The following is a 24,703-nucleotide window of genomic DNA, read 5'->3' on the forward strand; positions in this document are numbered from 1 at the left end:
ACTTGGAGAGGCTGGAGTGTTTCGGCACTGGGACAATGGAGGTGGCTTTGAAGCATGTTTGAAGCATGTTTGAAAAATGAAAGATGTTTAATTATTTTATAACAGTATTGTTATTATTATTATAATTATTAAAATGACAATAAATCCATCATGGTAATTAACGTAACTTTATATTTTCGTCAAACTTTATTATGCATATTTTCAAACCCGAAAAAGAAACACTGCATTTGTAACATTCATCTCTTTTTTTGGCTGGCTAAATCATTTTAGAACACTTGTAATCCAAAAGATTCTAATTATAGCCAACATGAATGTGTTATAGTTTCCTGGATAGTTACTGTGTCATATCCTTGTAACCCAACTGGTTTTACTTGCTCAAATCACCTGGAGTGATGTCAGAGCTGCCTGTGATCCCAGAGGACAAAGAGCAGTCAGTCTCAGGTGGAGCTGCTGCTCAGACTCTCCCTACACTCACAGAGAGACTGACACGGGAACCATGAGGATAACGTGAAGGTAAGAATCATGATGACTTTGTAATGTTGTAATCTTTTAATTAGGCCTATTTATTTTCTTGTATTATTTATTTTTTGTTGCCAGGCCCAAAGGAAAGTGTAAAAATTATTACAGGACACTCTGACTTTGTGAAAACTAAATAGAAGATTTAATCTAAGCCTTAATATATTATTAAAAAAATAGCTTTACATGAAAGTCTGTATACTTGGCCTATATGATGGAGTTAATCTAACTGTATATTTGTATGATTTGATTAACAGTGTTTGTGGTGCCAAAGCTCATTCTTGCTGTGGGGATTTTGACTGGATGTCTCCATGTGAAGGACTGGGAGTCATGACAGACTTGTGGTTAATTTCTGTCCCTTTGGACAAGGCCAGTTTAATCAGTGTAGAAAAACTCAAGCGCACTATAGCCAAAAAGAACCTCGCCTCCTGTTGCAGGTTCTCCATTCCAGAGCTCAAGGTAAGACTTTGCATCACCTACAGTATACGAGGAGCGTATGAGAGTATAGAAACTAAGTAAACATTCACACAAAGACCTGACATGGAACAGTTTCATCATCAAATAGAAGAAGAATTGCATGTGTATGTTAGATCTGGGTTTGTACAGTATAGAGCAGCCGAAGAGGCTGATGGTGTTTGGTGTCCTTCTCTGGTGAAGCTGCACAGGCTCAGGTTGCTCTCTGCAGTTTGAGGCAAAATTTCCATCTGACCCATTTCACTCAAGGTGATCTATGCTCACCTGCTCACATTTTAACTGCAGTTTTCCATTTGTGAGGGGTTCAAACATTTAAACCCTTGTAATGGGGAATGGAAAGTGAGTTTGGCTCCTTTTTAAAAAAACCAAGACACACTGTAGTGTTGCTTGTGTGATTTGAGCTCTCCGGGATGTCGAATCGATGACACAGTAACACTAACTGCGCTGTCTGTGCTGTGACCTCAGGTGGGAATACTGGACAGTCTGCTCAGCGTGTCAGATGATCTTTCCAAGCTTGACACACTGACTGAGAGGTAAAAAAAAAAAAAAAGGCTGAGAAAAATGAACCAGCCTGAAAATGTACTCATACTCTGTTAATCCACATAAAAGCTGATTAATATATACACAAATCTTTGTCCTTAAATAAGTCGTGTAACTCTGACCTTGTGGTCAGTTTGTTTCATGACTAATTGATGGCCAGGGGTAGCTGACGGTTAGTTTTCCTGTCTGATTTTAAATTCATTGTTTACCTGAGCGGGAGTGGTGTAGGCTTGGATATTAAAGTATTTCTGCAACATCAAAATCTGGCTAAACTTGACAGACTTTACCTCATACATTAGTCCAATCTCTTTGTTTAGATTTGGATGAATTGTTTTCTGAATCTCTCTTCAGCTAGAGGCCTAATCCTGATCGATAAAACCCTCATTCCACATTAACAGTTCATTGTAGGCCTCAGTGTCGAATTTAAAGAAAAGACATTTCCAGGAAATGAACTTTGAGAAGTTGTGACTTAATGAATACCATTTAAACTATGATGTTTTTCCTGTTCCCTGGTTAGTGTGATTAAAAAAACATATCAGTGTATGAGGGAGGTGATGGAGCAGTCTGATGACAAAGTGCTGGAAAACGCCTTAGCCAATGGAGGTGAGTCACAAACACACACACACAAACACACACACCCATACGTAATCAGGGTGTTAATTACAGCGTAAAGAAACTCATTCAGTAAGTGCACAGAAGCCCTAGGCTGTATGAGCACTACTTAAAGCAAATTCTATATGCATGTGTACACACACACACACACAAACACACAAACACACACAAATGCTGAATGGCTACAGGACTTTTTACATTATTATTATTGTCGTTTTTATGTAAACTTGTTACAGAAGGAGCAGTAGTTACACAACCCTCCAAAGGAGCCATACGTAAACAGTGCAAGTGCACACATGCCCTTCAACATAGGTGCACTCCAGTACTCGTAAAAATAGCTCTACAACCTGTTGAATGCATTTAGCTCTTCACTAGTTAACTTTTTGCATGAAGATCTCAAGTAGTGTGCTGTTTTGTTGGTAACATATCTTACTTTCACTATTCAACTAGGAAGGCCAAAATGACCAAAACTAGTGCAGATAGTGGATATTTAACCAGTACTTGAAAACATTTTTGAGCATCAAAAGTTTAGTAGTAGACCCCCTCTAGTGTCACATTGACTGTAACAAGTAAACTATATCAGCACAAATACATGTTCATTGGCTCTAACTAGTTTAAAATAGACTTCAACTAGTTACCTACGCGTAGCTGCAACCCGTCAAGCCAACATGTTAACTAGTATGCAACATGATGAAATGAAGTCCTCGATAAAATAAAAAAAACTCTGTTCTGATTTAAAGGTTTTTTTTCTTTATTTTAAACCTGAGAGCCAATAGAAAGCCTCAATTCACACTTCCTCCCCACCTCCTCACTATCATTCTGTGCAAATAGTTTGACTAGTGAGCATCTTGGCTTTCACCACACCAACTAGTAAATGCTGTAATCATTTCAATAATTTACTTCTAAGATCTAAAACAGCTTCACCAGTGCAAATAGTGACACTAGCTGACATTTTTGGCTCGCAGTAGTTAACAAGCGAAAATGTTTTGCTCTTACTAGTTAACTAGTACACATTTTTAACTCACTTGTTAATTAGTAAGGACAAAAGGAACATAACTAGTGTTACAAGAGGACATTTAAGCTCTTTCTAGTCAACTAGTAAACATTATTGAGGCTCAATAGTTTAATAGTATAGTTAAAGGACCCCAACTAGTTTTATGATTGGCTCTTACTAGTTAACATTTCATATCTTTCTCTGCCTAGTAGTTAATAGTGAACTAGTGTGTCACAGGCTGTCCTTGTGCAGGAAACTGACACTCGATATCAAGGACATCATATAAATGCTCACATGGCTTTCCATACATCCACTCCGCCATACATTTTCACAACACCTAACCCTTAACACTTTGTATTAGCCTCCTCATACAAATCCACAGCTGATCAACACAGACCAGGCTAACCAGCTTCCCTCATGACTTTCCCCATCAGACTACGGCGTGACTCAGAGAGCCGTCCTGTCGCCCCTGAAAGCGTACCTCAAGTCTCTGAGGGGTAGTTTATCTACTGGCAGTGTGCTCTTTGAGCTGGAGTGTTGTGTGGGTTTTTTTTACATGCATGTTTTTGCAATGGAGCTGCACCATGAATCTAAAGATTAACACAAAATTACCTGAGGCAAGGTGCAATTTCTGAATGGAATAAAGTGCAATACTTTGATGAATATAAAGTTTGGGACAACCAATCATTATAATGAAGGACGAGAGTGCTGCAGATATGTCCTTGCCTTCAAATGATTTTTTCGGAATATATTTTGTTTTGTCATAGCATCATCTTTCTTGGTTGTTGAAAATTACCAATATGATGCAAAATATGATGCACTCAAAATAAATGTCACATTTCAGTATTTCGATTCTTGTGTAGCACTAGTTTTTGCCCTGATCTTTTTTCTAAATGACACTTCTATATCATAGAGTAGTGGTGTGTTTTTTCCATCTGTGCAGTTTTTTATGTCTTGTTTCTCTGTTTTTTGTTCCTCAGTGGATCTGATGAGCTACGTGACAAAGTTTCAGTGGGACAAAGCCAAGTATCCCACAACTCTGCCTCTGTCCAGCCTGGCAGACATCATCAACAAGGTAAATATATTTATACAGGGAGGATTCAGGAAAAGCAAGCGAGCAGGTTGATGACATTTATATCAAGTGACTGGTGCGCAAACAATGAAATATTTGAGCACATAATGAAGCAGCATCAATATGTTTTCTTCTCACCAGTTTGTTGTTTTCCACTTGTTTGTTTTTACTTGAATACACCCAGGTACACATAGCACTGATATAAAGTCCAAAATGTAGCTTTTCCTGTTGGACTCTGGTGCTTCATCCAGTGTCCATCATCTTCGATTTTGGAAGCATCTTGTTTTTACGTCATGTTTTGCCTTGTGACAAATCATTAGTTGATTCTTAAATCATCATCTATAAAGCATTAAAACTCATAAACACAGTTGTAAATGTTGAATTATTGATAAATAGGTAAATCTATAATGTCTTTACTGATTCTATATTTACACTTTATAAATGATGAATTCACCATATTTAAATTAACTATTACATCCAGTACAAATCAGTTGTCACGAAGGACATAAAGGAGTGGTTCATACATTTATTGAACATTTTTTTAGTTAATAATTATCAAACGATTTAGATGTTTATGCATGTTACACAAATTATGGACAACATAAACTACAAACTACATTGTAAGATTTTCAATCAATTTAATATTTAAAATTAATTCTGCCAAAAGAAAAATGTACTTCTTTTTTTTTTAAAGAATGTACAAAGCTGTTGAAACATGATATCTACTTTTAAAGAAATGGCCTGGTGCTTTCTTTCTTAAGACCCATGAATTAGATTAAAAACAACAAAATGCAGTGCACATTTTAAACATTACTTTAAAGCGAAGAAAATTTCATATTTTCATGCATAGAAAAGGTGAACAAAAGTCACCATGAGCATCAAAGCCTCCGTGGCTAAACAGACACAGGAAAGAGAGTTACTCATAGGAGCTCAAACATTACGTACTGTACCTTTAAATGACTTCTGTCTATTTCAGTTCACATAACTCAGCAGTGGAACCAGGATAAGTCCAGAGTCCTGCGTGTAGAGGCTGAGTGAATGTGGTCTGGACTCTGTGGAGGAGAGTCATGGTTTTAGAGATGCTGTAGAAGGACAGGATACCTGCTCTGTGATCCAGGTACACTCCTACTCTGGAGGACTGAGGACCTGAGACAGGAATGCTGACGATGTTGTACCAAAATTTATACCTGTTGTCGTAACAATCTAACGCCCAAGATTTTTCATTGTATCCAAATCCACATGCAGACCTCGCCCCTCTGCTGATATTCTTGTATGCGACTGCTACATAAACTCCATCTCTCCACTCCACCTCCCAGTAACAGCGTCCAGTCAGACTCTCTCTACTCAGGACCTGACAACATACAGTGAATCTGTCTGGGTGACTAGAATAAAACTGGTCTTGACCGATTTCTCTTACTTTTCTGTTCCCTTCAGATAATAACATATGTGCGTTTGCTGTGTTTGGATCCAGTGTGATGTCACATGAATATTGTAAGAACTCAGCTCTAGTCTTGGGCTCTGGTTGTGACAGTAAAACATCCACTTCAGTCACTCTCTGTGAGATGTTTGTCCATTTCTCTCTCAGAACGTCCTGTAGTTTATCTCTGACTTCTGACACAGCCGCTGTCACGTCCTCAAAGTACCTCAGAGGACGGATATTGATTCTGGATGTGTCCGTAGATTCACCGGGTCCTGACAGAGAGGGGTAGTTGTGTAGAAACTGGTTGTGGTCCTCTGTGTTTGAGAGCGTCTCTAGGTCAGCGTCTTTCCTCTTCAGCTCAGTGATCTCCTGCTCCAGCTTCTCCTGAAGCTCTCCGACTCGACTCACTTCAGTTTGCTGCTGGAATCTGACCTGCTGCTTCACATCAGAGCGTCTTTTCTCCATGAGTCGGATCAGCTCGGTGAAGATCTCCTCACTGTCCTCCACTGCTTTATCAGCAGAGCCATTGATAGCCTCTGACTCCTGTTGAAGCAGCTTCACATCTTTCTCTCTGTCCTGGATTCTCTGCTGGATGTTTTGTCGACTCACCTCCAGCTCTCTCTGCTTTTCGGTCCTCTCTACTGCAGCTGAGACTGTGTCATGACCTTTGTGTTCATCCACAGAGCAGAGATAACAGATAGACTGCTGATCAGTGCGACAGAACATCTTCATCACCTCATCATGATGAGAGCAGACTTTCTCCTGGAGCTTCTTGGAGGGCTCCACCAGCTTGTGTTTCCTCAGTGGAGCTGCTTCAAAATGAGGCTGGAGGTGTTTCTCACAGTAAGAAGGCAGGCACACCAGACAGGACTTTTGAGCTTTCAGTCTTCTCCCCGGTGCAGACATCACAGGCCACATCTTCAGGTCCAGCATACCAGTGATCAGCAGGAGCAGCTTGGAGTCCAGTCTTCTTCAGCTCCTCCACGAAAACTGCTAACATGGTGTTTTTCACGAGGACAGGCCTCGGTGTGAAGGTCTGCCTACATTGAGGGCAGCTGTAGATTTTCTTCTCCTCCTCTTTATCCCAGTGGCTTTTAATACAGTTCATGCAGTAGCTGTGTCCACAGGGAACAGTCACCGGATCCTTCAGGAGCGCCAGACAGATTGAACAAGGGAAGATTTCCTGGTCCAGCTGAACTCCTTTCTGCGCCATTTCTCCTCTCGGTATAACAAAGACTGTCTGAGTTTCACTTCCTGAGAACTGAAACTGCTTTTTAGCTCTGATCTACACAACATGTGTTCGTGCATATCCGCTCATGTAAGTCCCACCCATCTTCAAACTGTAGCTCTGAAGGGGAGGGAACAAGGAAATATTCAGTAAGAGTGGAGCCGACCGTGTTTGAGAGCAGGAAGAAGAGGGGTGGGGAGGGGGGTTATCAAGCTCTGATTTATTTCAGGAAGAGGAGCAGCACTGTGCATTTTAAACTTTGTGTCCTCATTTAGGTTGAAGCCTCAGTTAAAACCTGCTCCACATTTGAATACATTTGAAGCTTTAAGTTGTTGACTACGTCTTTATGCTTTAGGTCTAACGGTAAACTATAAAATGATAACCTTTTATGTCCCAGGTATAGCAATTTTAAAAATGGACCAACTGTACATGTAGTCATGACAATGCTGCTGAAACATTAGTTTTGTCTCCCCCTCTTGCTCGACATCGCCTGCTCTAATGGTGTTGTGTAGTAACAAGTAAATCCCCAACCCCCTCCTCCTTAGAGTCGATGTGCAGACACTGAAGCTTCAGTGTTGAACCAGCTCTGCATCTGTCTTGAAACCTTTCTGTGTTCTAAACTCTCTCCATCCAATATTTATCCTAGTTTGACCTCATGTCTGCTCGTGGAGCTTAATAGAAAAATGTTAAGGCTTTTTAGGTCGGGTAGAATCAGTTCTGTCTGACAAGTTTGTTTGCCCGCTTCCATCACTGGAACACCTGTTGGTTTCCTTTGCCTTAATCTAAATGTATTTTGTCTGATTTGCTTCTGTAGCTCACAAAGCGCAACATTATTAAATTCAGTCTGTTTTATAACCAGCTAAAAACTTGTCTTTAAATGTTCATTTATCACCGATGTGTCATAACTCAATATAGGTGTCGGCATGCAAGGGGTATAGAATCTGAGTTCATAAATGTTTTGAGGTCATTCAAAATGTTGAGTTTCAAAGTTTTCTTTCTTGTGCTGTGTGGGTGAAAAAGTAACATCACAATCCCAAAGAGGATTTTAAAGTCTGTGTCTCTGTATTCAAGTAGTGCACAGGATCTCACACAACACAAAGTTATGGGAGAGGAGCTCCCCGAATAGAGATAAGTCTCCGTATTTAAGCACAATACAGATAACACTTAACAGACATTACGTCATGCTGCTTAGCAACGGAGAAGTTATCTCTTCTCTGGTATGTGAGAGGTCCCCATGTACCATCTCTCCACCATCCCCAAGGGCACCTGCTTACTCCCACTAATTTTAAGACCTTTAACAACACAAGACACTTTTATCATTACATGACCACAACACCCAGAATTTCTGCCAACATGCTGTTAACCCTTCATGTGTTTCAGGAAGTTTCACTGATGGAGGCGGAATTAAGATCCCGAGTTCTTGCGTACAACAGTGTGAAAACCAGCTTGCAAAGCTTTGACCACAAAACGCAGTACGTGATCTCCGATACACGCTAAGGAAGTTGACATTATTATGTCATGTATGAATATTGAACTGGGGTGTCTTTCTCTACAGTGGGAGTTTACAAACCTGCAGCCTGAATGACATAGTGAGACGAGAAGACCTGGTGGTGTCAGAGTACCTCACAACTCTTCTAGTACTGGTCAGCAGGTCGGTGACACAAACACACCAACACCTGGCCTAACTTCATTATGCTGTATAAGTGTTTGTGATGATTCTCACCTCTACGCATTTTTCTCTTCATGTTTTTCTTTTGTCTCAGAGGGAGCTACCTGCAGTGGGAGAGGACTTATGAGTCTTTGTCACAGTTTGTGGTTCCTCGCTCCAGCAGGTAAGCTGGCTTTACGCACTCTGCGCTGTAAGACAAGACCCACCACCTGATCCAGGTACAAAGTGCACCTGCAAAGCTCAGAGTGCCTGTTCTCAGCATCCAAAAGGTCAGGCTCTGTAACAGCAGGTGTTTCATTACCGGCAGAAAGTAAGAGTCAATGCAGTTCGGACCGGCAGCACAGAAAACATGTAATCAACTAATGATTGTAGTATTTTAACACTTCATGACTTCATGCTCAAACTTTAAATACTAAGAAGAAAATCCATTGAGAGAGTGCTTTGTTGACTGATCGCTAAAGCAGAATTTAAAGGTGAGGTCAAGCTCAAATGTGTAGAGCTTGAATTGAAAAGAGGTTTTTGTATTATTATTGTCAGATGTATACCATACTTTAGAGCACCTGTGAGGAGTTTTTAGCAGGTTATGAAACACACTGACATCTATATTGAAGAAGAAGTAGATACTTTATTGATCCTGCGAGGGTAAATTAAATTTTACACTCTGTTATTGAGAGAGACAGAAAAGTCAGCACGCTAAATGTCCTTCAAAGTTTTATTTGGGTAGATCAGCCAGCGGACAGATCAACAATGGACGAGTTAACAGCATAAGGCCTTCAACGCTGATGAAGGCCCATTATTGCCTTGTTTTCTGTTCTTCTATTTTTTGTGGGGGTGTATTCCTTTATTTTGATAGGACAGTGGGTAGAGTAGGACATTTCTAGAGACATTTTGGAGTGACATGCTGTAATGGAACCACACTTCAGACTTGAACCTATACGTCCGCCCGCTTGGAGGACTAAAGCCTCCGTTCATGAGGCGCTACCTAAACGCCAGGCCGACAGCATCCCAGAATTTCTTGTTATTAATTTTAAAAAATTGCAAGCAAACTTCTGCACACTTTCTGAATTGCACAAGCAACTTTGTGCAACTGAGACAGAGCTCTTCCTGTTTCACTTGTGGCAGCTTTTGGTGAACTTTTCAATACCATCAGTTATTTAAAAAAAAGAAGATTGTTTCAGTTTGAAAACACCTTAAAGGCTTTGTATGCGATTTTTTTATCCAGCAGATGTCGCCCTTGATCACCAGCATGAAACCAAAACAACTCGCGCTGCATTGTTGTGTTAGCATGCTAATGCTAGTGATCTTTATTATGCTCATATCTTCACACTGCATGTAAATTTACCTGAAATGAGCGTGATCTAGAAACACAGTTAAGCAGTGAGTACAGTATGTTATTCTTCTTTTCTCTAGTCCCTCAATTAAACAACTTTTATACACGAGGGGAGGAGTCAGCCGGCCGTCCAGCCGATGTAAACAAACTGAAGATAGGACTCTGAAAACTCTGAAAGCATCACAAACAGTGGGACTCGGATGTTATACCCATTGTAGACAGTCATGACTCACAGAGTTATTTTCAGAGGATATACTTGATTTATATTATATTTAAATGTGAAAAATCGCATATAAAGCCTTTAACTCATAGCCCACCTTTTTATGTTGCACTTGCTAGAGTTGTAGGCCTTTCACAGCAGATATTTAAACTTTTCAAAGTAGGTAAATCACAGATGTTTTATTAAATGTTTAGCGAGCCAACATGGCCAAAAATAACAGCAGCAACAAAGCATCACCTTCAGCGAGACTTAACTGGCTTGACCTGTTGCTGCATGTTGTCATGCTTCACTCTGACCCAGTCATTATTTATTTTTGTGTAACCATCAGGAAGCTGTTGGAGGACGGAGAGGGAGGACTATTCGCTGTTACACTCTTCAAAAGAGCCGTGTGTGAATTCAAAGCCAACGCCCAGGACAGCAAGTAAGCAGGCTTGATTGGCAGACAGTTCCCCATCAAGTCAAGGCTGTGTTATCTGTGTGAATTACCAAAGTGTAGCCTCTGATCCACACAGGTTCAGCGTGCGTGAGTACAGCTTTGATGTGGAGGAGAAGAGGCAGCAGGAGAAGAAGCAGCTCAGTGTTCACAAGAAGGAACAGTATGTGAGTCAAACCTCATAAGAGCTCTCTAAACAAGTTTGATTGTGTATCTCAGGTGTGTATGCCACGTACTTGTGAACTCGACAGTCCAGAACCGCTGAAGGATACTTCTCATAACATTTATAATCAGTCATCTCCTGGGCTTTAAATTAACACCTGCCAACTAGCCAATTGGGGGTAAAATTGTACCATTGTAGAGTTAACGAGCCATTTTGGCTGATGATGAAAAAAAAATAATGTAAAGCCCTGGTCATCTCCACTGATGTTGTACAGTCTGATGGCACTAGGGACAAATATGTCCATGTAGTGATAACCTCCAAAATTATAATTAATACCTGAAGTAATGTATTAAAAATCTAAATCTGTTTGTCTTGATTCTACTTTGGATTTGAGTGTTTGTGATGAAGTGTCATATTGATGTGCACATCTCCTCCACAGGGGATCTTTGTGCGTTGGCTGAAGGTGAACTTCAGTGAGGTCTTTGTTGCCTGGATTCACTTGAAAGCATTGAGGGTGTTTGTGGAGTCGGTCCTCAGGTCAGTGCTACAGACATCAGTGATTTTCTCGACTTGTGTGATGCATTTCCCTGAGCTGTCTGTGTCACTTTCTCAGGTACGGGCTGCCGGTGAACTATCAGGCTCTCCTGCTGCAGAGCGACAAGAAGCGTTCAAAAAAACTCAGGGAGGAACTCTCCTCACTGTTCATGCATCTGGACCCCACTGCCACAGCTGGCAAGACAGAGGTAAGAGGCTGAATCCATTTATGAAGCTTCGATTAAGACTTTTATTTGTTTCTTTTTAAATCTTTGGGTGTTTTTTGGTCCCTCTCAGCTCTCCAAAAACACTTTCAGTAATAATTAATTAGCATTAATGCACACATGTGAGTACCTCATGAAAAATAAACAAACCGCTCTGAGATTAACAATACACAGACGTCTGGACAAAACCATGTGTAGTGACTATTATAAAACTTTTCTTAACCAGTGAGGTGTGAGTTGTGGAACTTCTTCTGGACGCCTGCACTTAGGTCTTGAATCCATTTATTTCCGGTTCATCATCAGGAGTCCAATAGATACACGCGGCAATGTATCATTTCGTCCAATACATAGACAGTCCCACTCATGTCCACAGTCTCACACGCTGACACACACAGTCAAACACTGTTTTGCTTCCAAGCACACCTGACTGCGATTACCTGGAGCCTTTCCTTTATGCTCACCACAAGCAAATCCATCCCTGGACTCAACCCTCCAACAGCCTTGGGCAAATTTACTGCAAGAGATTGATATCACCGTTGCTCATGCCGCTGTGTGTGTTTATGTCTGTCTTCCTCTTTCCAACAGGTGAGCCTTGACATCCCAGGGATCTGTCAGCAGGAGTACTCCTCCGTCATCTGCTTCCACGTCAACACTAACCTGCTGGAGCTCAGCTAGCAGTCAGCAAAAAAGAAGGACCCACAAAAAAAGACACAACAACGAGGATCCGGTCCCTCACGCTGTGGACACTTCCTACTAAGCAGTCAGAGCCAGGAACAAAAAAGGGCACTGGCCTCTAAATAAAGCTCAGCTAATGAAAGATAAATCCCTGAACACTTTGGTTTTCAACATTTCTCGTGAGCTGGAAAATAACTGCGGGGCTCCCCTTTGACAGCTCTGTAAATAATCTGTAAACAGTGGATGAACGTTGGTCCTCTTCACCAAAATAAAAGCAGCAAATGGACTGCACTGCACTGTGGAACGATTCCCTCCAGAAACCTGAAGACCGTCCAAGAGTACAGAAGCAAATCCGAAGACAGTTTAGGAAAATATATCATGACTCTGTTTATACCATTTAACTTATTTAAAATCATAATGTTTTTAATGTAAAGCTATTATTTGTGAAAGGAGAACTAGAATACTATGCTTAGTTAAAATGACTTTGTAGCTGTGTTTCCACCTAAGTAACTTGACACTTTTTTGTTTGGGATTCATTGTCAGTATTTTTTTTCAGCATTCAATGTATTTACAGTAGTACAAGGAAAGTAGTTTCCTTTCCGGTTGGTGGTGGTATATTTATTTCCTGTACAGGCAGCTCACACCAGTAACTATTAACACTCCATCCAGCACTGAATGTCAAGGATTATAACTTTCTATAGAAGAAAGAGTACAATAAATCAGCAGATAGAGTGAGGAATGACATGCTGGAAAGGAGCCACAGGTCAGACTTGAACCGGGGCTGACTCTTGGAGGACCACAGCTGTTGTACATTGGGCGTGGTCTATCCGCTATACCCTATCAGACACCCTGAAGATATTAGGTTTAACATAAACGTCCCCTATTTCATGTTTTTTTTTCTGCTCGACTGAACATTTTCCCCTTGACTTGTGGAGCTTCTTCTTCAATACGGCATGATCTTCATCTTTCAAATCACGTTCCCATTTTAGGTAAAGCAGTGTATGACTGGATTTAATAACAAGTCACGATAAATGTCCACTCTCTTGTCCAAATGTGGTGACATCAAGCTCCCAAAATAACCAGTCTGCAAATGTGAAAATAACTTTAATTTATCTGCATATACTTCCTTGAATAGACTCCAGATGGAGCTGTGTGAGTTCTGACACATGTCTGTTAATAACCTCTGTTCAAACAGCTTTGGTTGGAGATGAAGGACTCTAAAATTGAAAAATAAAATAAAATCTGTACAGGTTTTGATGTGTATCCTCCAGCCCACTCCTCAGCTCTGCTCAAAGCTACGTTACACAAACTGGATGTTCTGCTAAAGATCTTTCTTGTGGTGAGTTAAATAATATAAGAAAAGAGTCAAGACCTGCTCCTTTTCTTTTCTGAGATAACATTTGTTATGATTTGGGGTAAATAAAAATGTATTGTGTTATTAGTAACAGTCCCATTTTTTCCTGTGAAATGTAGTTGTTTGAGATGTCTTTACAACAAAACTGGTTGCATATTGAATTTCCAAGACGTGAAGAGAGACCTGCTACTCTCTCTCTCTCTCTCTCTCTCTCTCTCTCTGCGTGTGTGTGTGTGTGTGTGTGTGTGTGTGTGTGTGTGTGTGTGTGTGTGTGTGTGTGTGTGTGTGTGTGTGTGTGTGTGTGTGTGTGTGTGTTTGTGTGTGTGTGTGAGAGAGAGAGAGAGTGAGAGATGGAAGGTGTGAGGAAAAGCTGGTCTCCCAAGCTGTGACATTCAGTGCATGGAAACAGTCTTAAGAGGAAACATTTACGCGCTGGAGTCATGGACATCCACTCTGGTTTAAACGCTTTATTCTAAAATAAAATAAAAAACTTTCTTTGTAAGCCGAACATTTTTTTTTTTAAAATGTGGACAATTCCGAAACCAAACTATAGGACTGATTTGTGCTCCGAGGGGAAGATCACTGTGAACATCGGCGGGGTCCGAGTTGTGCTCTTCGGGGATGTTTTGAAACGCTACCCGGAGAGCAGACTGGCCGAGTTGTTGAACTGTTCAAGTCAGAATCCTGAAGCTATCTCGTCGCTATGTGATGACTTCGATCCGGGAAGAAAGGAGTTTTACTTTGACAGAGATCCTGACGCTTTTAAGTGCATCATCGAAGTTTACTACTTTGATGAAATCCACATGAAACGCGGGATTTGCCCCATTTGTTTTATCAAGGAGATGGAGTTCTGGAAAATAGATTCTAGTGTTTTAGATGAGTGCTGTAAAAGTTACCTAAGTGAGAAAGAGGAGGAGCTGAATGAGATCGCGAACAAAGTGAAAGTTATTCTGGAGGATCTGGAGGTGGATCAGTGCATTACGCGCGCCCAGAGGTGCCAGAGGTTCCTGTGGAGGCTGATGGAGAAGCCGGGCTCTTCACTGCCGGCGCGCATCATCGCCATAACCTCCTTCCTCTCCGTCCTGGTCTCAGCGGTTGTGATGTGCATGGGGACCATCCCGGAGCTGCAGGTGACGGACACGGAGGGGAAACAGGTGGAGCACCCTATCCTGCAGGCGATCGAGACCGCATGCATGTCCTGGTTCACAGCGGAGTACCTGCTGCGTCTCGCCTCCTCTCCCAACAAGCTGTACTTCGCGCTCTCCATCATGAACATTATAGACTTTATGGCTATTATTCCTTTCTACGTGGTCCTATCTCTCACTTATCTGGGCACCACATCCATGATGGAGCTGGGTAACGTCCAGCAGGCTGTGCAGGCGCTCCGCATCATGCGCATCGCGCGTGTTTTCAAGCTGGCGCGCCACTCCTCCGGGCTGCAGACTCTCACCTACGCGCTGAAGAGGAGCCTTAAGGAGCTGGGGCTTCTCCTCATGTACATGGGCGTGGGGATCTTTGTGTTCTCAGCGCTGGCTTACACCATGGAGCAAAACCACCCAGAGACCCTCTTCCGGAGCATCCCGCAGTCCTTTTGGTGGGCCATCATCACCATGACCACGGTTGGCTACGGCGACATCTACCCTAAAACCACGCTCGGAAAGTGCAACGCAGCCGTGAGCTTTCTGTGCGGGGTGATAGCCATCGCCTTGCCTATCCACCCCATCATTAATAACTTTGTGGTCTTCTACAATAAGCAGAAAGTGTTGGAGACTGCGGCGAAGCACGAGGTGGAGCTGATGGAGCTGAAGTCGGATGAGGACGCGCGCAGGAAAAGCAGGGATTAAGACGTGGAGGCACCAGAGCTGTTAGACCTTTCAAAAACTGCACTCAGACTGGACCATAAGGACAGTTTCATTTTTGAATGTTGATAACACTTACAGTATCAAAAGCTACAAAAAGAAACCTAAAACTAGACCCTGGCATTACAACAATGAGACGTTTTATGCACAGCTCCATGCAGGGATAACCTGTACAGCTAAACCAGCTCTTCTTCGTTGTTTCTGTCGCTGCCTTGTCTGTGCAACATGCTGCTTATTCCATCCTGCAGTTATTTAACTGTTGTAAAGTGTGACTGCTGTTGTCGTGAAATAATAAAAAGTTGCGCATGAAAAAAATCTGGTGTAGAGGATTATTAAAGCAACACCAGGGACCTGCTAAACGAAAAGGGAAATGTCTGAATTATTTGCCATCAGCCATACAAAAACAACTTTTTATAGGAGGAGAGATCAAATCACGTTTGGTTGAATGTAATCAGTTTCATTGTATATTGATCACATCGACAGATAAGACAGCGTGACATAGCTTCTCATATGAATAAAATCAGATATGAGTCATTGATTTATTTTTTTAACTAAAGTCAGTTGTAGTGCAACAATTTGCATTAAGACAGCTTCATGAAGCATCTGCATGGTGTGGCTGGCTGACATCACTGACAAGCCGCTCATGATGCCATTCTCTATTGTTTCACAACACGTGTTGTGAAACAATATTTTTGCACAAATGTTATATGTGCATGTCTGTTTTTACACATCCACTTTCAAGTAGTCGAGTGTTAAAACCAAACAATCTTATCTTATTTTGCCTTCACCTAAGGTTGTTGTTTATAGACACTGTCCGTCTGTCCGTCATTCTCATGAATATCAGAATCATCAGAGGGAAATTGATTGTCTGTAGGATAAAAAAATCGACCTGATAACATTATCTTTTTAACCAAAAGATCAAACATCAACCCCACTGTGAGCTCATAACGTGATGTAATGTGAAAGAAAGAGAAAACAACAGGTTAGCCATCTTATTCTGTTAAACAGTATCTTATGTTATTAGGAAAGGGGCAGGTATTATAAGTTTTCTTCTTCCTGCTCCTGTTTGCTCATGAACAGTGTTTCAGCATTATGAGAAAATATATTTTTTTGTTTTGTATTATTGTGTTGAAACCATACACTGAATTGAGCAAATAAATCAAATATGAAATGAAATAATGTCTTCAAGAGCCATTATTCCTTTGCAATTCCTTTGAACGGGATTATTGTTTAGGAGAGCTTTGCAAGAAACGTTCAAATTTGGCCCAAAACATCCACTTAAACTAAAGGATGAAGAAATATGATTTGTGAAGTCAAAGGTCAAAGTCAGTGTTAACTCACGTCCATCCTATTTTATTGAATGCGAAATCTTAGTAACACCTGGGGAATTTTCTTACAAATACTGTAGACATATGTTGTATTTGTCTGCAATAAATCAATGCAATGCCCCGTGAATCCTCTGTGCTCTGCTGATGGGTTAGGGATCTAACGATCACAGTCTCTGCAGAGAAGCAGGGGGAGGATATTCTGCCTTATAGTCCAGCCTCTTCTGTTCCACCTTTAAATAAAAAACCTGTACAACAGATTAGAATAGATTTTGCATCTGAACAACTACCTTTTTACACTACATGTTAAAATCCCCCATTCACACACTGATGGCGGACTGAGAGGACTTTGGCCCTCTAGTGTTTCTAACAGTTTGGTCAGTCTGTTGGAGGTCATTTGAAGGGCTCTTGCAGTGCTCCCCTTGTTCCTACTGGAGCAGATAGCGGCCCTGTGCAGGGAGACACAGCAAACCTTCTTGCAACCCCACATATGGATGTTTCATGGAGAAGCTATAGACTACCCGCCTGATGGGGCTGCAGGTAACACCTCATCCTACCTGTAGTGACAAGGACAATATCAGAACAAAAAAATAGAGAAGAATCACAAAGGAAGGATAAACAGAGAGCAACTGTCTGTGGCCACCACATGCAAAAAACATGACTTATTGGGAGGTTGTTTTTCTTTAGTCCATCCATTGCGTCTGTTGTCACTTTCATTTGCGCAGAAGCAGTTCAAATTGATTCACAATTATCTATGCTTCCTAATGGACTGATTGATATCCCTAAAGTCTAACTGACTTGGTCTTATAGTGTGACCAATATGTGTTTGTGTTTGTGTGTGTGTGTGTGTGTGTCTGTGTACGTGAATGGAAGTTTTTCAGTCTGTGTCTTTCTCTACAAGTTGCAGAATACATTTCTCTGTTTGTGCATTGCATGTGACATGATCTAAATCAGCAGTCTGTGAGAAACAGCCGTCCTCAGCGGGGAAATGCTTCAAAGTACGACTGTACACACCCACACACTAAACATTCAAGAGCATTAACCCCCCTCCTCCTCCTCCTCCTCCTCCTCCTCCTCCTCCTCCACCGTAAACCCACCCGCTGTTTCCCTCTGTCTCCTTCTCACTCCTCCACCTCCTCGCCCTCCGTCTCAGACGAAGATCTGTCGGCTTCACATGCTGAGCGAGCAGCGATCAGACGCTCTGAGATGCAGAGTTTGAGAGTGTAAAGTGTCCAAAACTTTCAGCTTTTAGTTTAAAAAGAGAGTGTATGGCAGATTGAAGATAACAAAAAAAATGAGTGAAGGATTGTTCATCAATATTCAATGAAGAAAGATGATGTGAGAGACATTAACTGACAGTGACTTTAACCAAATATAGCAGCTCATGTGTTATGCATCAGCAAGCATTACAGGTGACGCAGTGTCACTGCAGCTGAACGACACTGAGGTGACCACAGTCAGTGACCACAGTCAGTGACCACAGTCAGTGACCACAGTCAGTGACCACAGTCAGTGACCTTTGAAAGCAGAAGAGACTCATTTGAAATAGGCAGCTTCTGCATGAGCGTTCATGTTCTCCATTAACAGTTCATTTATCTGCGTGGCTCTCCTGCGTTGACCTGTAAACAAATACATCAAAGAAGAAGGAGCCGCCCGTCGATACCTGACTCCCCTCTGTGAGCTTTGATGCTTCACTGGAAGATCTCCCACGATCCGTCAAAGTCCCAGAGTGAACTGGAGGGGGATTTAATGGTCAACAGCTTCTCATTGAACAATGGTTTAACTGGTAAATAGCCCTATTTTTAATTAGTTCCCACTGGGGAACTACACATGGGTAGTGTAGGAGGGCACAGGTTAGTGTATGGGAAGCTGAAGTTTCACACTTTTTCACAGGGTTCATAACTCTAAGAAGAAACTTCTTTATGTTGGCTTTGCTCTTGAACGTCGAACAAGCAAAACATTTTACTACGTTGCAGAGTGGTTGCAGACATTACAACTGGCTCATCTTTAATTACAGCAGGCATGTTTTCAACACTCTTATTATCAAATGGCTACAATAAAAGTCTGATAAATTACAAGTGTGCTAAAGCCGAGATTTAAGGTTAAAACTGATGCACTGATTCCCTCCTAAGAAGCCTTTAAGTCGGAGTGCAGGAACTATCCCTTTACGGGAAACATCTGTCCATCAAACCCCATTGCACCTGACACATAACAGACCCTTGAATTCTTCATTTAATGTCGTACAGTTGAGCAACATCTTGCCCCTCTGCTTCTCATCGTTTTCCTCACCAGCAGTGGTCCTCTGTTGTCATGGCTCCAGTCTTTAAATAACAACCGGGCTCTCATTATTCTGCCTCAACGAAGGCATTTACTGTTAGTATGGACTCCCACAATGAATGCACTCAGCAGGTTGTTTTTTTAAAATCCTCGATTAATCATTGCAGATGTTTTTGAGGTTTTGGCGAGTTTGAAATGTAGGGAGGATAGTGGAACCTGAAATCTTTTTAAGTCCATGTTCTGTAAAATTAAACCTGGATAGACTAAAACACAAAATATATCACCCATCTTACCCTAACCCTTATATTCAGATTTGTATTAATAATGTAATAGTGGCTTTCTTCTCTACTGTGCATATCAATACCTGCAACATTTACAGACAGAATATGTACATTTACTGGACTTCTGTTTATTTTAAAAGGTGATGGATTCATCCTCTCTCGAGCAGATATATTTTACAAAACATTCTCAATAGTGTCATTTATCATTAACGTTTCCAAATCCGCTTTTCATAAAGTTGGGACTTTTTAATTCCTGTTGCTCACATTCTGCATGTAAATGTTGTTTTTGTTGTTGATTAATCTGTTAAATTGACATGGATGTTAGTGTACTGAGGAAGAATCTAATAAGCGTTGTCCTCTTGTCCCTCAGTCATACAGTGGGGGGGGGGATAATATTTTAAGAGGCTGTAACTCGAGGATATACAAGTGGCAGGGTTTGTCCACAGGGGGCGCCAAAATCCACTCATGAAAAAAGATTCTGAAAGTTTCTTTGGATTAAATACATTTTGTTTCATAATAAATTTGCTGAATAATTGTATTGGAACAAAATACTGTCTTTTTCTCACAACCCTAATGTCTGTTTAATCATGACACTGTGGCAATACAGCAAGTGCAACATATAAACAATGTATTTATTATTGACGTCATTGTAAAAAAAACAAGATATATTTACTTCTTATTATATTTTGTTTCTGTTTTTTCCGCCTGAAGCCAGACCTCTGTGTGATCAACAATCTCCTGAGTTATCTTGATCCTATTCAAAAGCTTTGATCAACACAAACTGGAGGTTTTATCCCAAATAAAAACAAGATTATATTATCTGAATCCAACTTTGTATCCTTCAGATTTGATCATCCAAGACAATAGGTTTAGGTTATTTTTTGAGAAAGATGATAAAAAATGATGGATAACCTGAGGAAATTACTTGAGTTGTTCCTTCAGAAGGCACACACTGATAAAAAATAAATAATTATTATTATTTAATAATAAATAAATTAGGTTGTATTAAGTTTTTGTTTTTTCTTATAGTACACTGTCAGAGAAATGTCACTTGGTTTATTCTCTCCTCTTACTCTAACTTTTTGTTCAGTCAGCCCTCTAAACTCTCTTAGTGGCTACTTGAAATCCCAGCACTCTATCAGGCTGAACTTCATTTCCCTGCTGTGAAAAAAAAAGCATCAGTTTAGGTCCCGACTTAAGTGTGAAGTGTGAGACGAAAACACTTTATGAATGGAGTGAGAAACCCTTCAGTGTCCACACTCTAGATCCAACAGTCCTTCAGACAGCGAAGTTATTGATCTTAAGATTTAATCTGTGAAAGCCACAGGATGGTGACCTTTCAGACATCTTTTTTTTTCTTTTTCAGTCTGCCGGGCTGATGCAGAGCGAGCACTTAGCCTGGCCCGCTCATTGATTGCTTTGCATTCCTCCTCAGCCCCTGCTCGCTCGCAGCTGGTCCCTCCGTCTCCTTCTGATGGGAGCTCGCCTCTTTCAGACAATATGAACGCTGGAGACCCTTTATATCTCTCTTTTTCATTTTAGCCATCACCTCTTGTTCAATAATGCATGCTCTACCTGCAAAGGCCACTGGCTGCAGGGGGTGAGGAGGTTGTCCTGTCCGGTGTGTTGTCTGAACATAATATTGACCTATGAGTAGAAAGTGAGAAAGCCTTGACCAGACCTTAAGGAAAGGATACTTTGTGTTCTGAATGTCGTTGTTTCTTCCTGCATTAAAACACTCTAAACAAAAGTCTAGAAACCAACTCAGGGGCGTAGAAATGCTCTGGAGCTCCTGCTCACGCGTCTCTCTTCTCTATTAAACACTCATAACTTTGTAATTCTTTAAACTCAGCTGAGTGTAATGTGTTCACTGTTTGACTTTCTGCTCTCTACACCTTATAAATATCGTTGAGAACATGATGGAAAAGTCAATCATATGGTTGAGCTGGATTCCCATTCGATCCATTTCTTGCAAATTACCTTTTCAAATGTCACTGACTGCAGAGCTGCTAGGTGTGGGATTGTTTTAGTCTGTGGTGCACTTTCGGCCAAAATGTTAATGACTACATTTTAATCTCCTAAAAAACAAATGCTGCAGAACAAACAATGAAAAAAAAACTTACTGTGAATGAAGCTTGTTGTGGAAGGCAGATGAGGGTTTTGATTTTTTGTATTCTTACTTTCACTTTCTATACATTCATGTACATGTTCTTTTTCCAGTTTTATAGACAAATGTGAATGTTATAACCTTGAGCAGGGTTTTTCTAGTCTTCTGAAATGTCTGACACTCACACACTTATGGCAGATTGTTCACACACATTCACACAAGTGCAATTTGGGGTTCAGATTTTGCCCAAGGACACTTCTACATATGACTGACGCTGGGTATCCAACCCTCGACCTTCCAGCTGAGAGATGAACGGTGACACTAACCAGAAAGTCCTTCCTTATGCAGTGGTCTTCGACGTAATACATCTTGTGTTTCCACGGCAACGATAAACATGTCTTGTCTGTTGTGTCGGCTCTGTCATGGCAGCCACTACAAAAGACACGTCCTGTTACAACTATTAAAATAAGGATTTCTCTGGCTTTGACAACTGTTGGAAATATTTTAGGTAATGTAAGTATTAAAAAATATATATACAACAAAGGTTTAGTCCATTTTAAATTAGTGTAGACATTTTGATGTAAACATTTTAAATAATTGTACATATAGTACGTTTGAAGGACCTTCAAATAAAAAACTCTGCTGAAAAAAATACTAAACGTTCCCAGGCTGATATTTTAACAGCTGTAATTGTGTGCTTGATGTGGACACAGAGACTGAAAAAGAGACAAAGGTTATTGCTTAAATTGCTACAAAGATATCATGCACTTTGCATATATATTTCTGGCAAAATAATAGTTTTTTTGTATTAAAGTGAATGCCAGTGTTCACTTGAGAATGCATGCAGACTTTACGTTAACAGATTATGGTGGAGAAAAACTCTGTGGGAAGTGATGACTGTACTGTAAATTTCACGACAAGCTCTCCTAAAGTTCACTTTAAACATGCTGCAGAATTTAAATCAGCCCACTGTGCATGGTTCTCAGTGAAGAGTGCTTTCCGAGCTGAGCAAATTGCTGAAATTGCTCAAAAATATTCCATAATTGCATTCTAGGCTTTTCCATAAATTATATATTTTACAAAATTATGCATTTTTGTTGAAAAAAAGAAATTCAGCAGAGGCTTGGCTACTTGTAATTTCTGTCTATTCCTCTATCATTACTAGAGATTTCTGCTTTGGCTCGTAATTTATTCACATCTTCATAATTCTGCAACAAACACTCGACTCCTGCAAACTCATGCACAGAAAAACTCCCAATCACAATCAACTTCCTGCAGAAGAAGGGGAGAAGAAAGTGGAGGGTTAAGTGGGTATCTGTCCAATTTGAGTTCAGCAATGAACGAAGAGGACAAACTTAAATTATTCATGTGCTGACTACCTTTTCATTAATCTGGGAGAACCAGAAAGTACTTCACCTCTGCAGAAGTTAATAATAGCTCCTGCAACAAAAAAAAAAGGTAAAAGGATGGAGGAGAGACTAAACTGCTGAGGCTCGGAGGAATATAATTCATTGAGTATAGTTCCCTTACACTGAGGTCCTGGACATGTTACAATGTTACAATTCACTTAGCAGACGCTTTTATCCAAAGCGATGTACATCAGAGAGTAAGTACAACACTAATCCAGTCATACACCGCCACCCAAGCAGCGGGAGCAATGCAGGGTTAAGTGTCTTGCCCAAGGACACATCGGACATGTTGGTCAGCTGGGGATCAAACCCTCAACCTTCTGGTTGAGAGGCAACGACTCTACCAACTGATCCACAGCTGCCCACACATGTTTTTTTTCTGTTTTATGGAAAATAAATCTCCAAATGAAATATATACAACCACAAATCATCAAGTCCAAGCGCAGGATTCTGTTGAGGACATTTCATTCAATTTCTCATGTTCTTTTTATTTAGGGGACAGCTGTGTTGCAGACATAATGTAACTTTTTTTTCTCTGAACTCTGTTGAGCTTCAAACATGGGCCCCACTGGCCGACGTCTACTGAAGATAAGTATACTCATGATTAACTCATATGACTTCACTACAACAACTCCTATCTATCCTTTAAATGTTCAAATTCCCTGAAGATAATACTGAAAATATCACAGCAATAAATCCCACAGATGTGCTGGATTTGATCATTGACTTCAACTTTTATAAGTCATCCACCTGATCCTCTACCTCCATCCTTTTTGCAAACACTTCAGACTTAACTCTTAAAGATCTAATAAAAAATGTAATAATTCAATAAATAAAAGGAGCTGCATGTCATAATTAGAGTATATGATGCGTTTCTTTCTGAAGACGTGGGACAACATTTCCCTGATCTTTACTGGACTCAACATGCAAACAAAAAAACTGAAAGAACACATCTGAATTTACAGGGCAAACAATGTAAGATGATGAAACCGCAGGGCTTTGTTTGCTTTATTAACCCCTGCACTGCCTGGGAAAGCATTCACTGTGATTATAGAATCAATGTGTGCAATCGATGTGTGTTTGCAGCACAGCATCATGTAGAAAACCCTTTTTGTCCCAAAGCGCTGAGGTTCCTCTTGTGATTTGATGTTCAAAGTTATTCAGCTGCCGTCCTCCTCTCATTTCAGAGCTGTTCTTGTCACCTCTGTGTTCTGAGCTGTCTCTTGTGGCTGACTCCCCCTCAGACGGAGGATTGACAACAGCTCGAGGATTAACTTCAGAGAAACATCCCCCCCCCCCCCCCCTCCCTCCCCCTCCCTCCTACAGCTGAGGCAAAGAGTCAACAGAGCACAGAGCCTCCTCCCTGAAAAGAACCACGACTCTGTTGAAGAACCAGAGCTCTGCAGGATATTGATTATTATTAATTATCCCTGGTTGACAGGGGTGAAAATAAATAATTACAAATACTCAAATGTACTTTTATGAGTTTATTTTCAAGTCTTTTCTTTGTCTTGTACTTAAGTTCTCATTACAGCTCGGCCTATGTCCTATTCTAATAACATGTTAGATTATAAGGATTTTTATCTGTTTTCTGAAACACTATAGCAGAGAAGACATACATGAGGTGGGCTGTGAACCATCTGTAGCAGAGCTAAAACAGCGATTATTCCTGAGACATTACGGCTAACGTGGCTCTGAGGCGTAAACTTGAAAGTCACCTTGTGTGGCACTAAATCTCTAGACAAGCAGCCGTATCACGTTATTACACATATGATTATTATAGCTCTATCTCCTCTTAACATTTTAGTAGCTACTGTTGATGCATTCCCAAGCAGTGGGCGTCCTGGTGACCTTGGCATGTATAGATTAGGGGGTTGTTTCATTGATGAGAGAACAATGACACACTCCTCTTTTTGTCCTGCCTGTCTCTTAAACACAAAGAAAGACTACCTCTAGAAAGAGAACATAAAACCGTTTTTACCTGGCG

At 40.8% G+C, this 24,703-nt stretch overlaps 2 protein-coding genes and 1 pseudogene across 2 annotated transcripts; 2 read left to right on the plus strand and 1 right to left on the minus strand.

Annotated features, from left to right (window-relative positions):
- Window positions 1-416: 416 nt before the first annotated feature.
- On the plus strand, window positions 417-13,545 carry atp6v1c2 (ATPase H+ transporting V1 subunit C2). Its single transcript, XM_061063219.1, has 13 exons — window positions 417-513; window positions 774-975; window positions 1,456-1,523; window positions 2,048-2,133; window positions 4,117-4,211; window positions 8,237-8,328; window positions 8,412-8,507; window positions 8,620-8,688; window positions 10,404-10,496; window positions 10,588-10,675; window positions 11,111-11,208; window positions 11,285-11,414; window positions 12,015-13,545. Exons 2-13 carry the CDS (start codon window positions 820-822, stop codon window positions 12,102-12,104), a joined length of 1,161 nt encoding a protein of 386 aa, XP_060919202.1. The 5' UTR covers window positions 417-513; window positions 774-819; the 3' UTR covers window positions 12,105-13,545.
- Window positions 4,628-6,841, minus strand: LOC132993393 (tripartite motif-containing protein 16-like; annotated as a pseudogene).
- A 202-nt stretch (window positions 13,546-13,747) lies between the features above and the next one.
- Window positions 13,748-16,098, plus strand: kcnf1b (potassium voltage-gated channel, subfamily F, member 1b). The gene has a single exon (XM_061063218.1). It carries the CDS (start codon window positions 13,983-13,985, stop codon window positions 15,300-15,302), a length of 1,320 nt encoding a protein of 439 aa, XP_060919201.1. The 5' UTR covers window positions 13,748-13,982; the 3' UTR covers window positions 15,303-16,098.
- Window positions 16,099-24,703: the final 8,605 nt, after the last annotated feature.

This window comes from Labrus mixtus, chromosome 18 (genome assembly GCF_963584025.1).
Source record: "Labrus mixtus chromosome 18, fLabMix1.1, whole genome shotgun sequence".
Lineage (NCBI taxonomy): Eukaryota > Metazoa > Chordata > Actinopteri > Labriformes > Labridae > Labrus > Labrus mixtus.

Excerpts from the sequence above, each read along its gene's own strand:
- atp6v1c2 (XM_061063219.1), top strand. The coding sequence starts at position 820 with ATGTCTCCATGTGAAGGACTGGGAGTCATGACAGACTTGTGGTTAATT. Across the intron at positions 976-1,455 it reads TCTCCATTCCAGAGCTCAAG|GTGGGAATACTGGACAGTCT; the intron begins GTAAGACTTTGC and ends CTGTGACCTCAG. Across the intron at positions 4,212-8,236 it reads TGGCAGACATCATCAACAAG|GAAGTTTCACTGATGGAGGC; the intron begins GTAAATATATTT and ends CATGTGTTTCAG.
- kcnf1b (XM_061063218.1), top strand. The coding sequence starts at position 13,983 with ATGTGGACAATTCCGAAACCAAACTATAGGACTGATTTGTGCTCCGAG.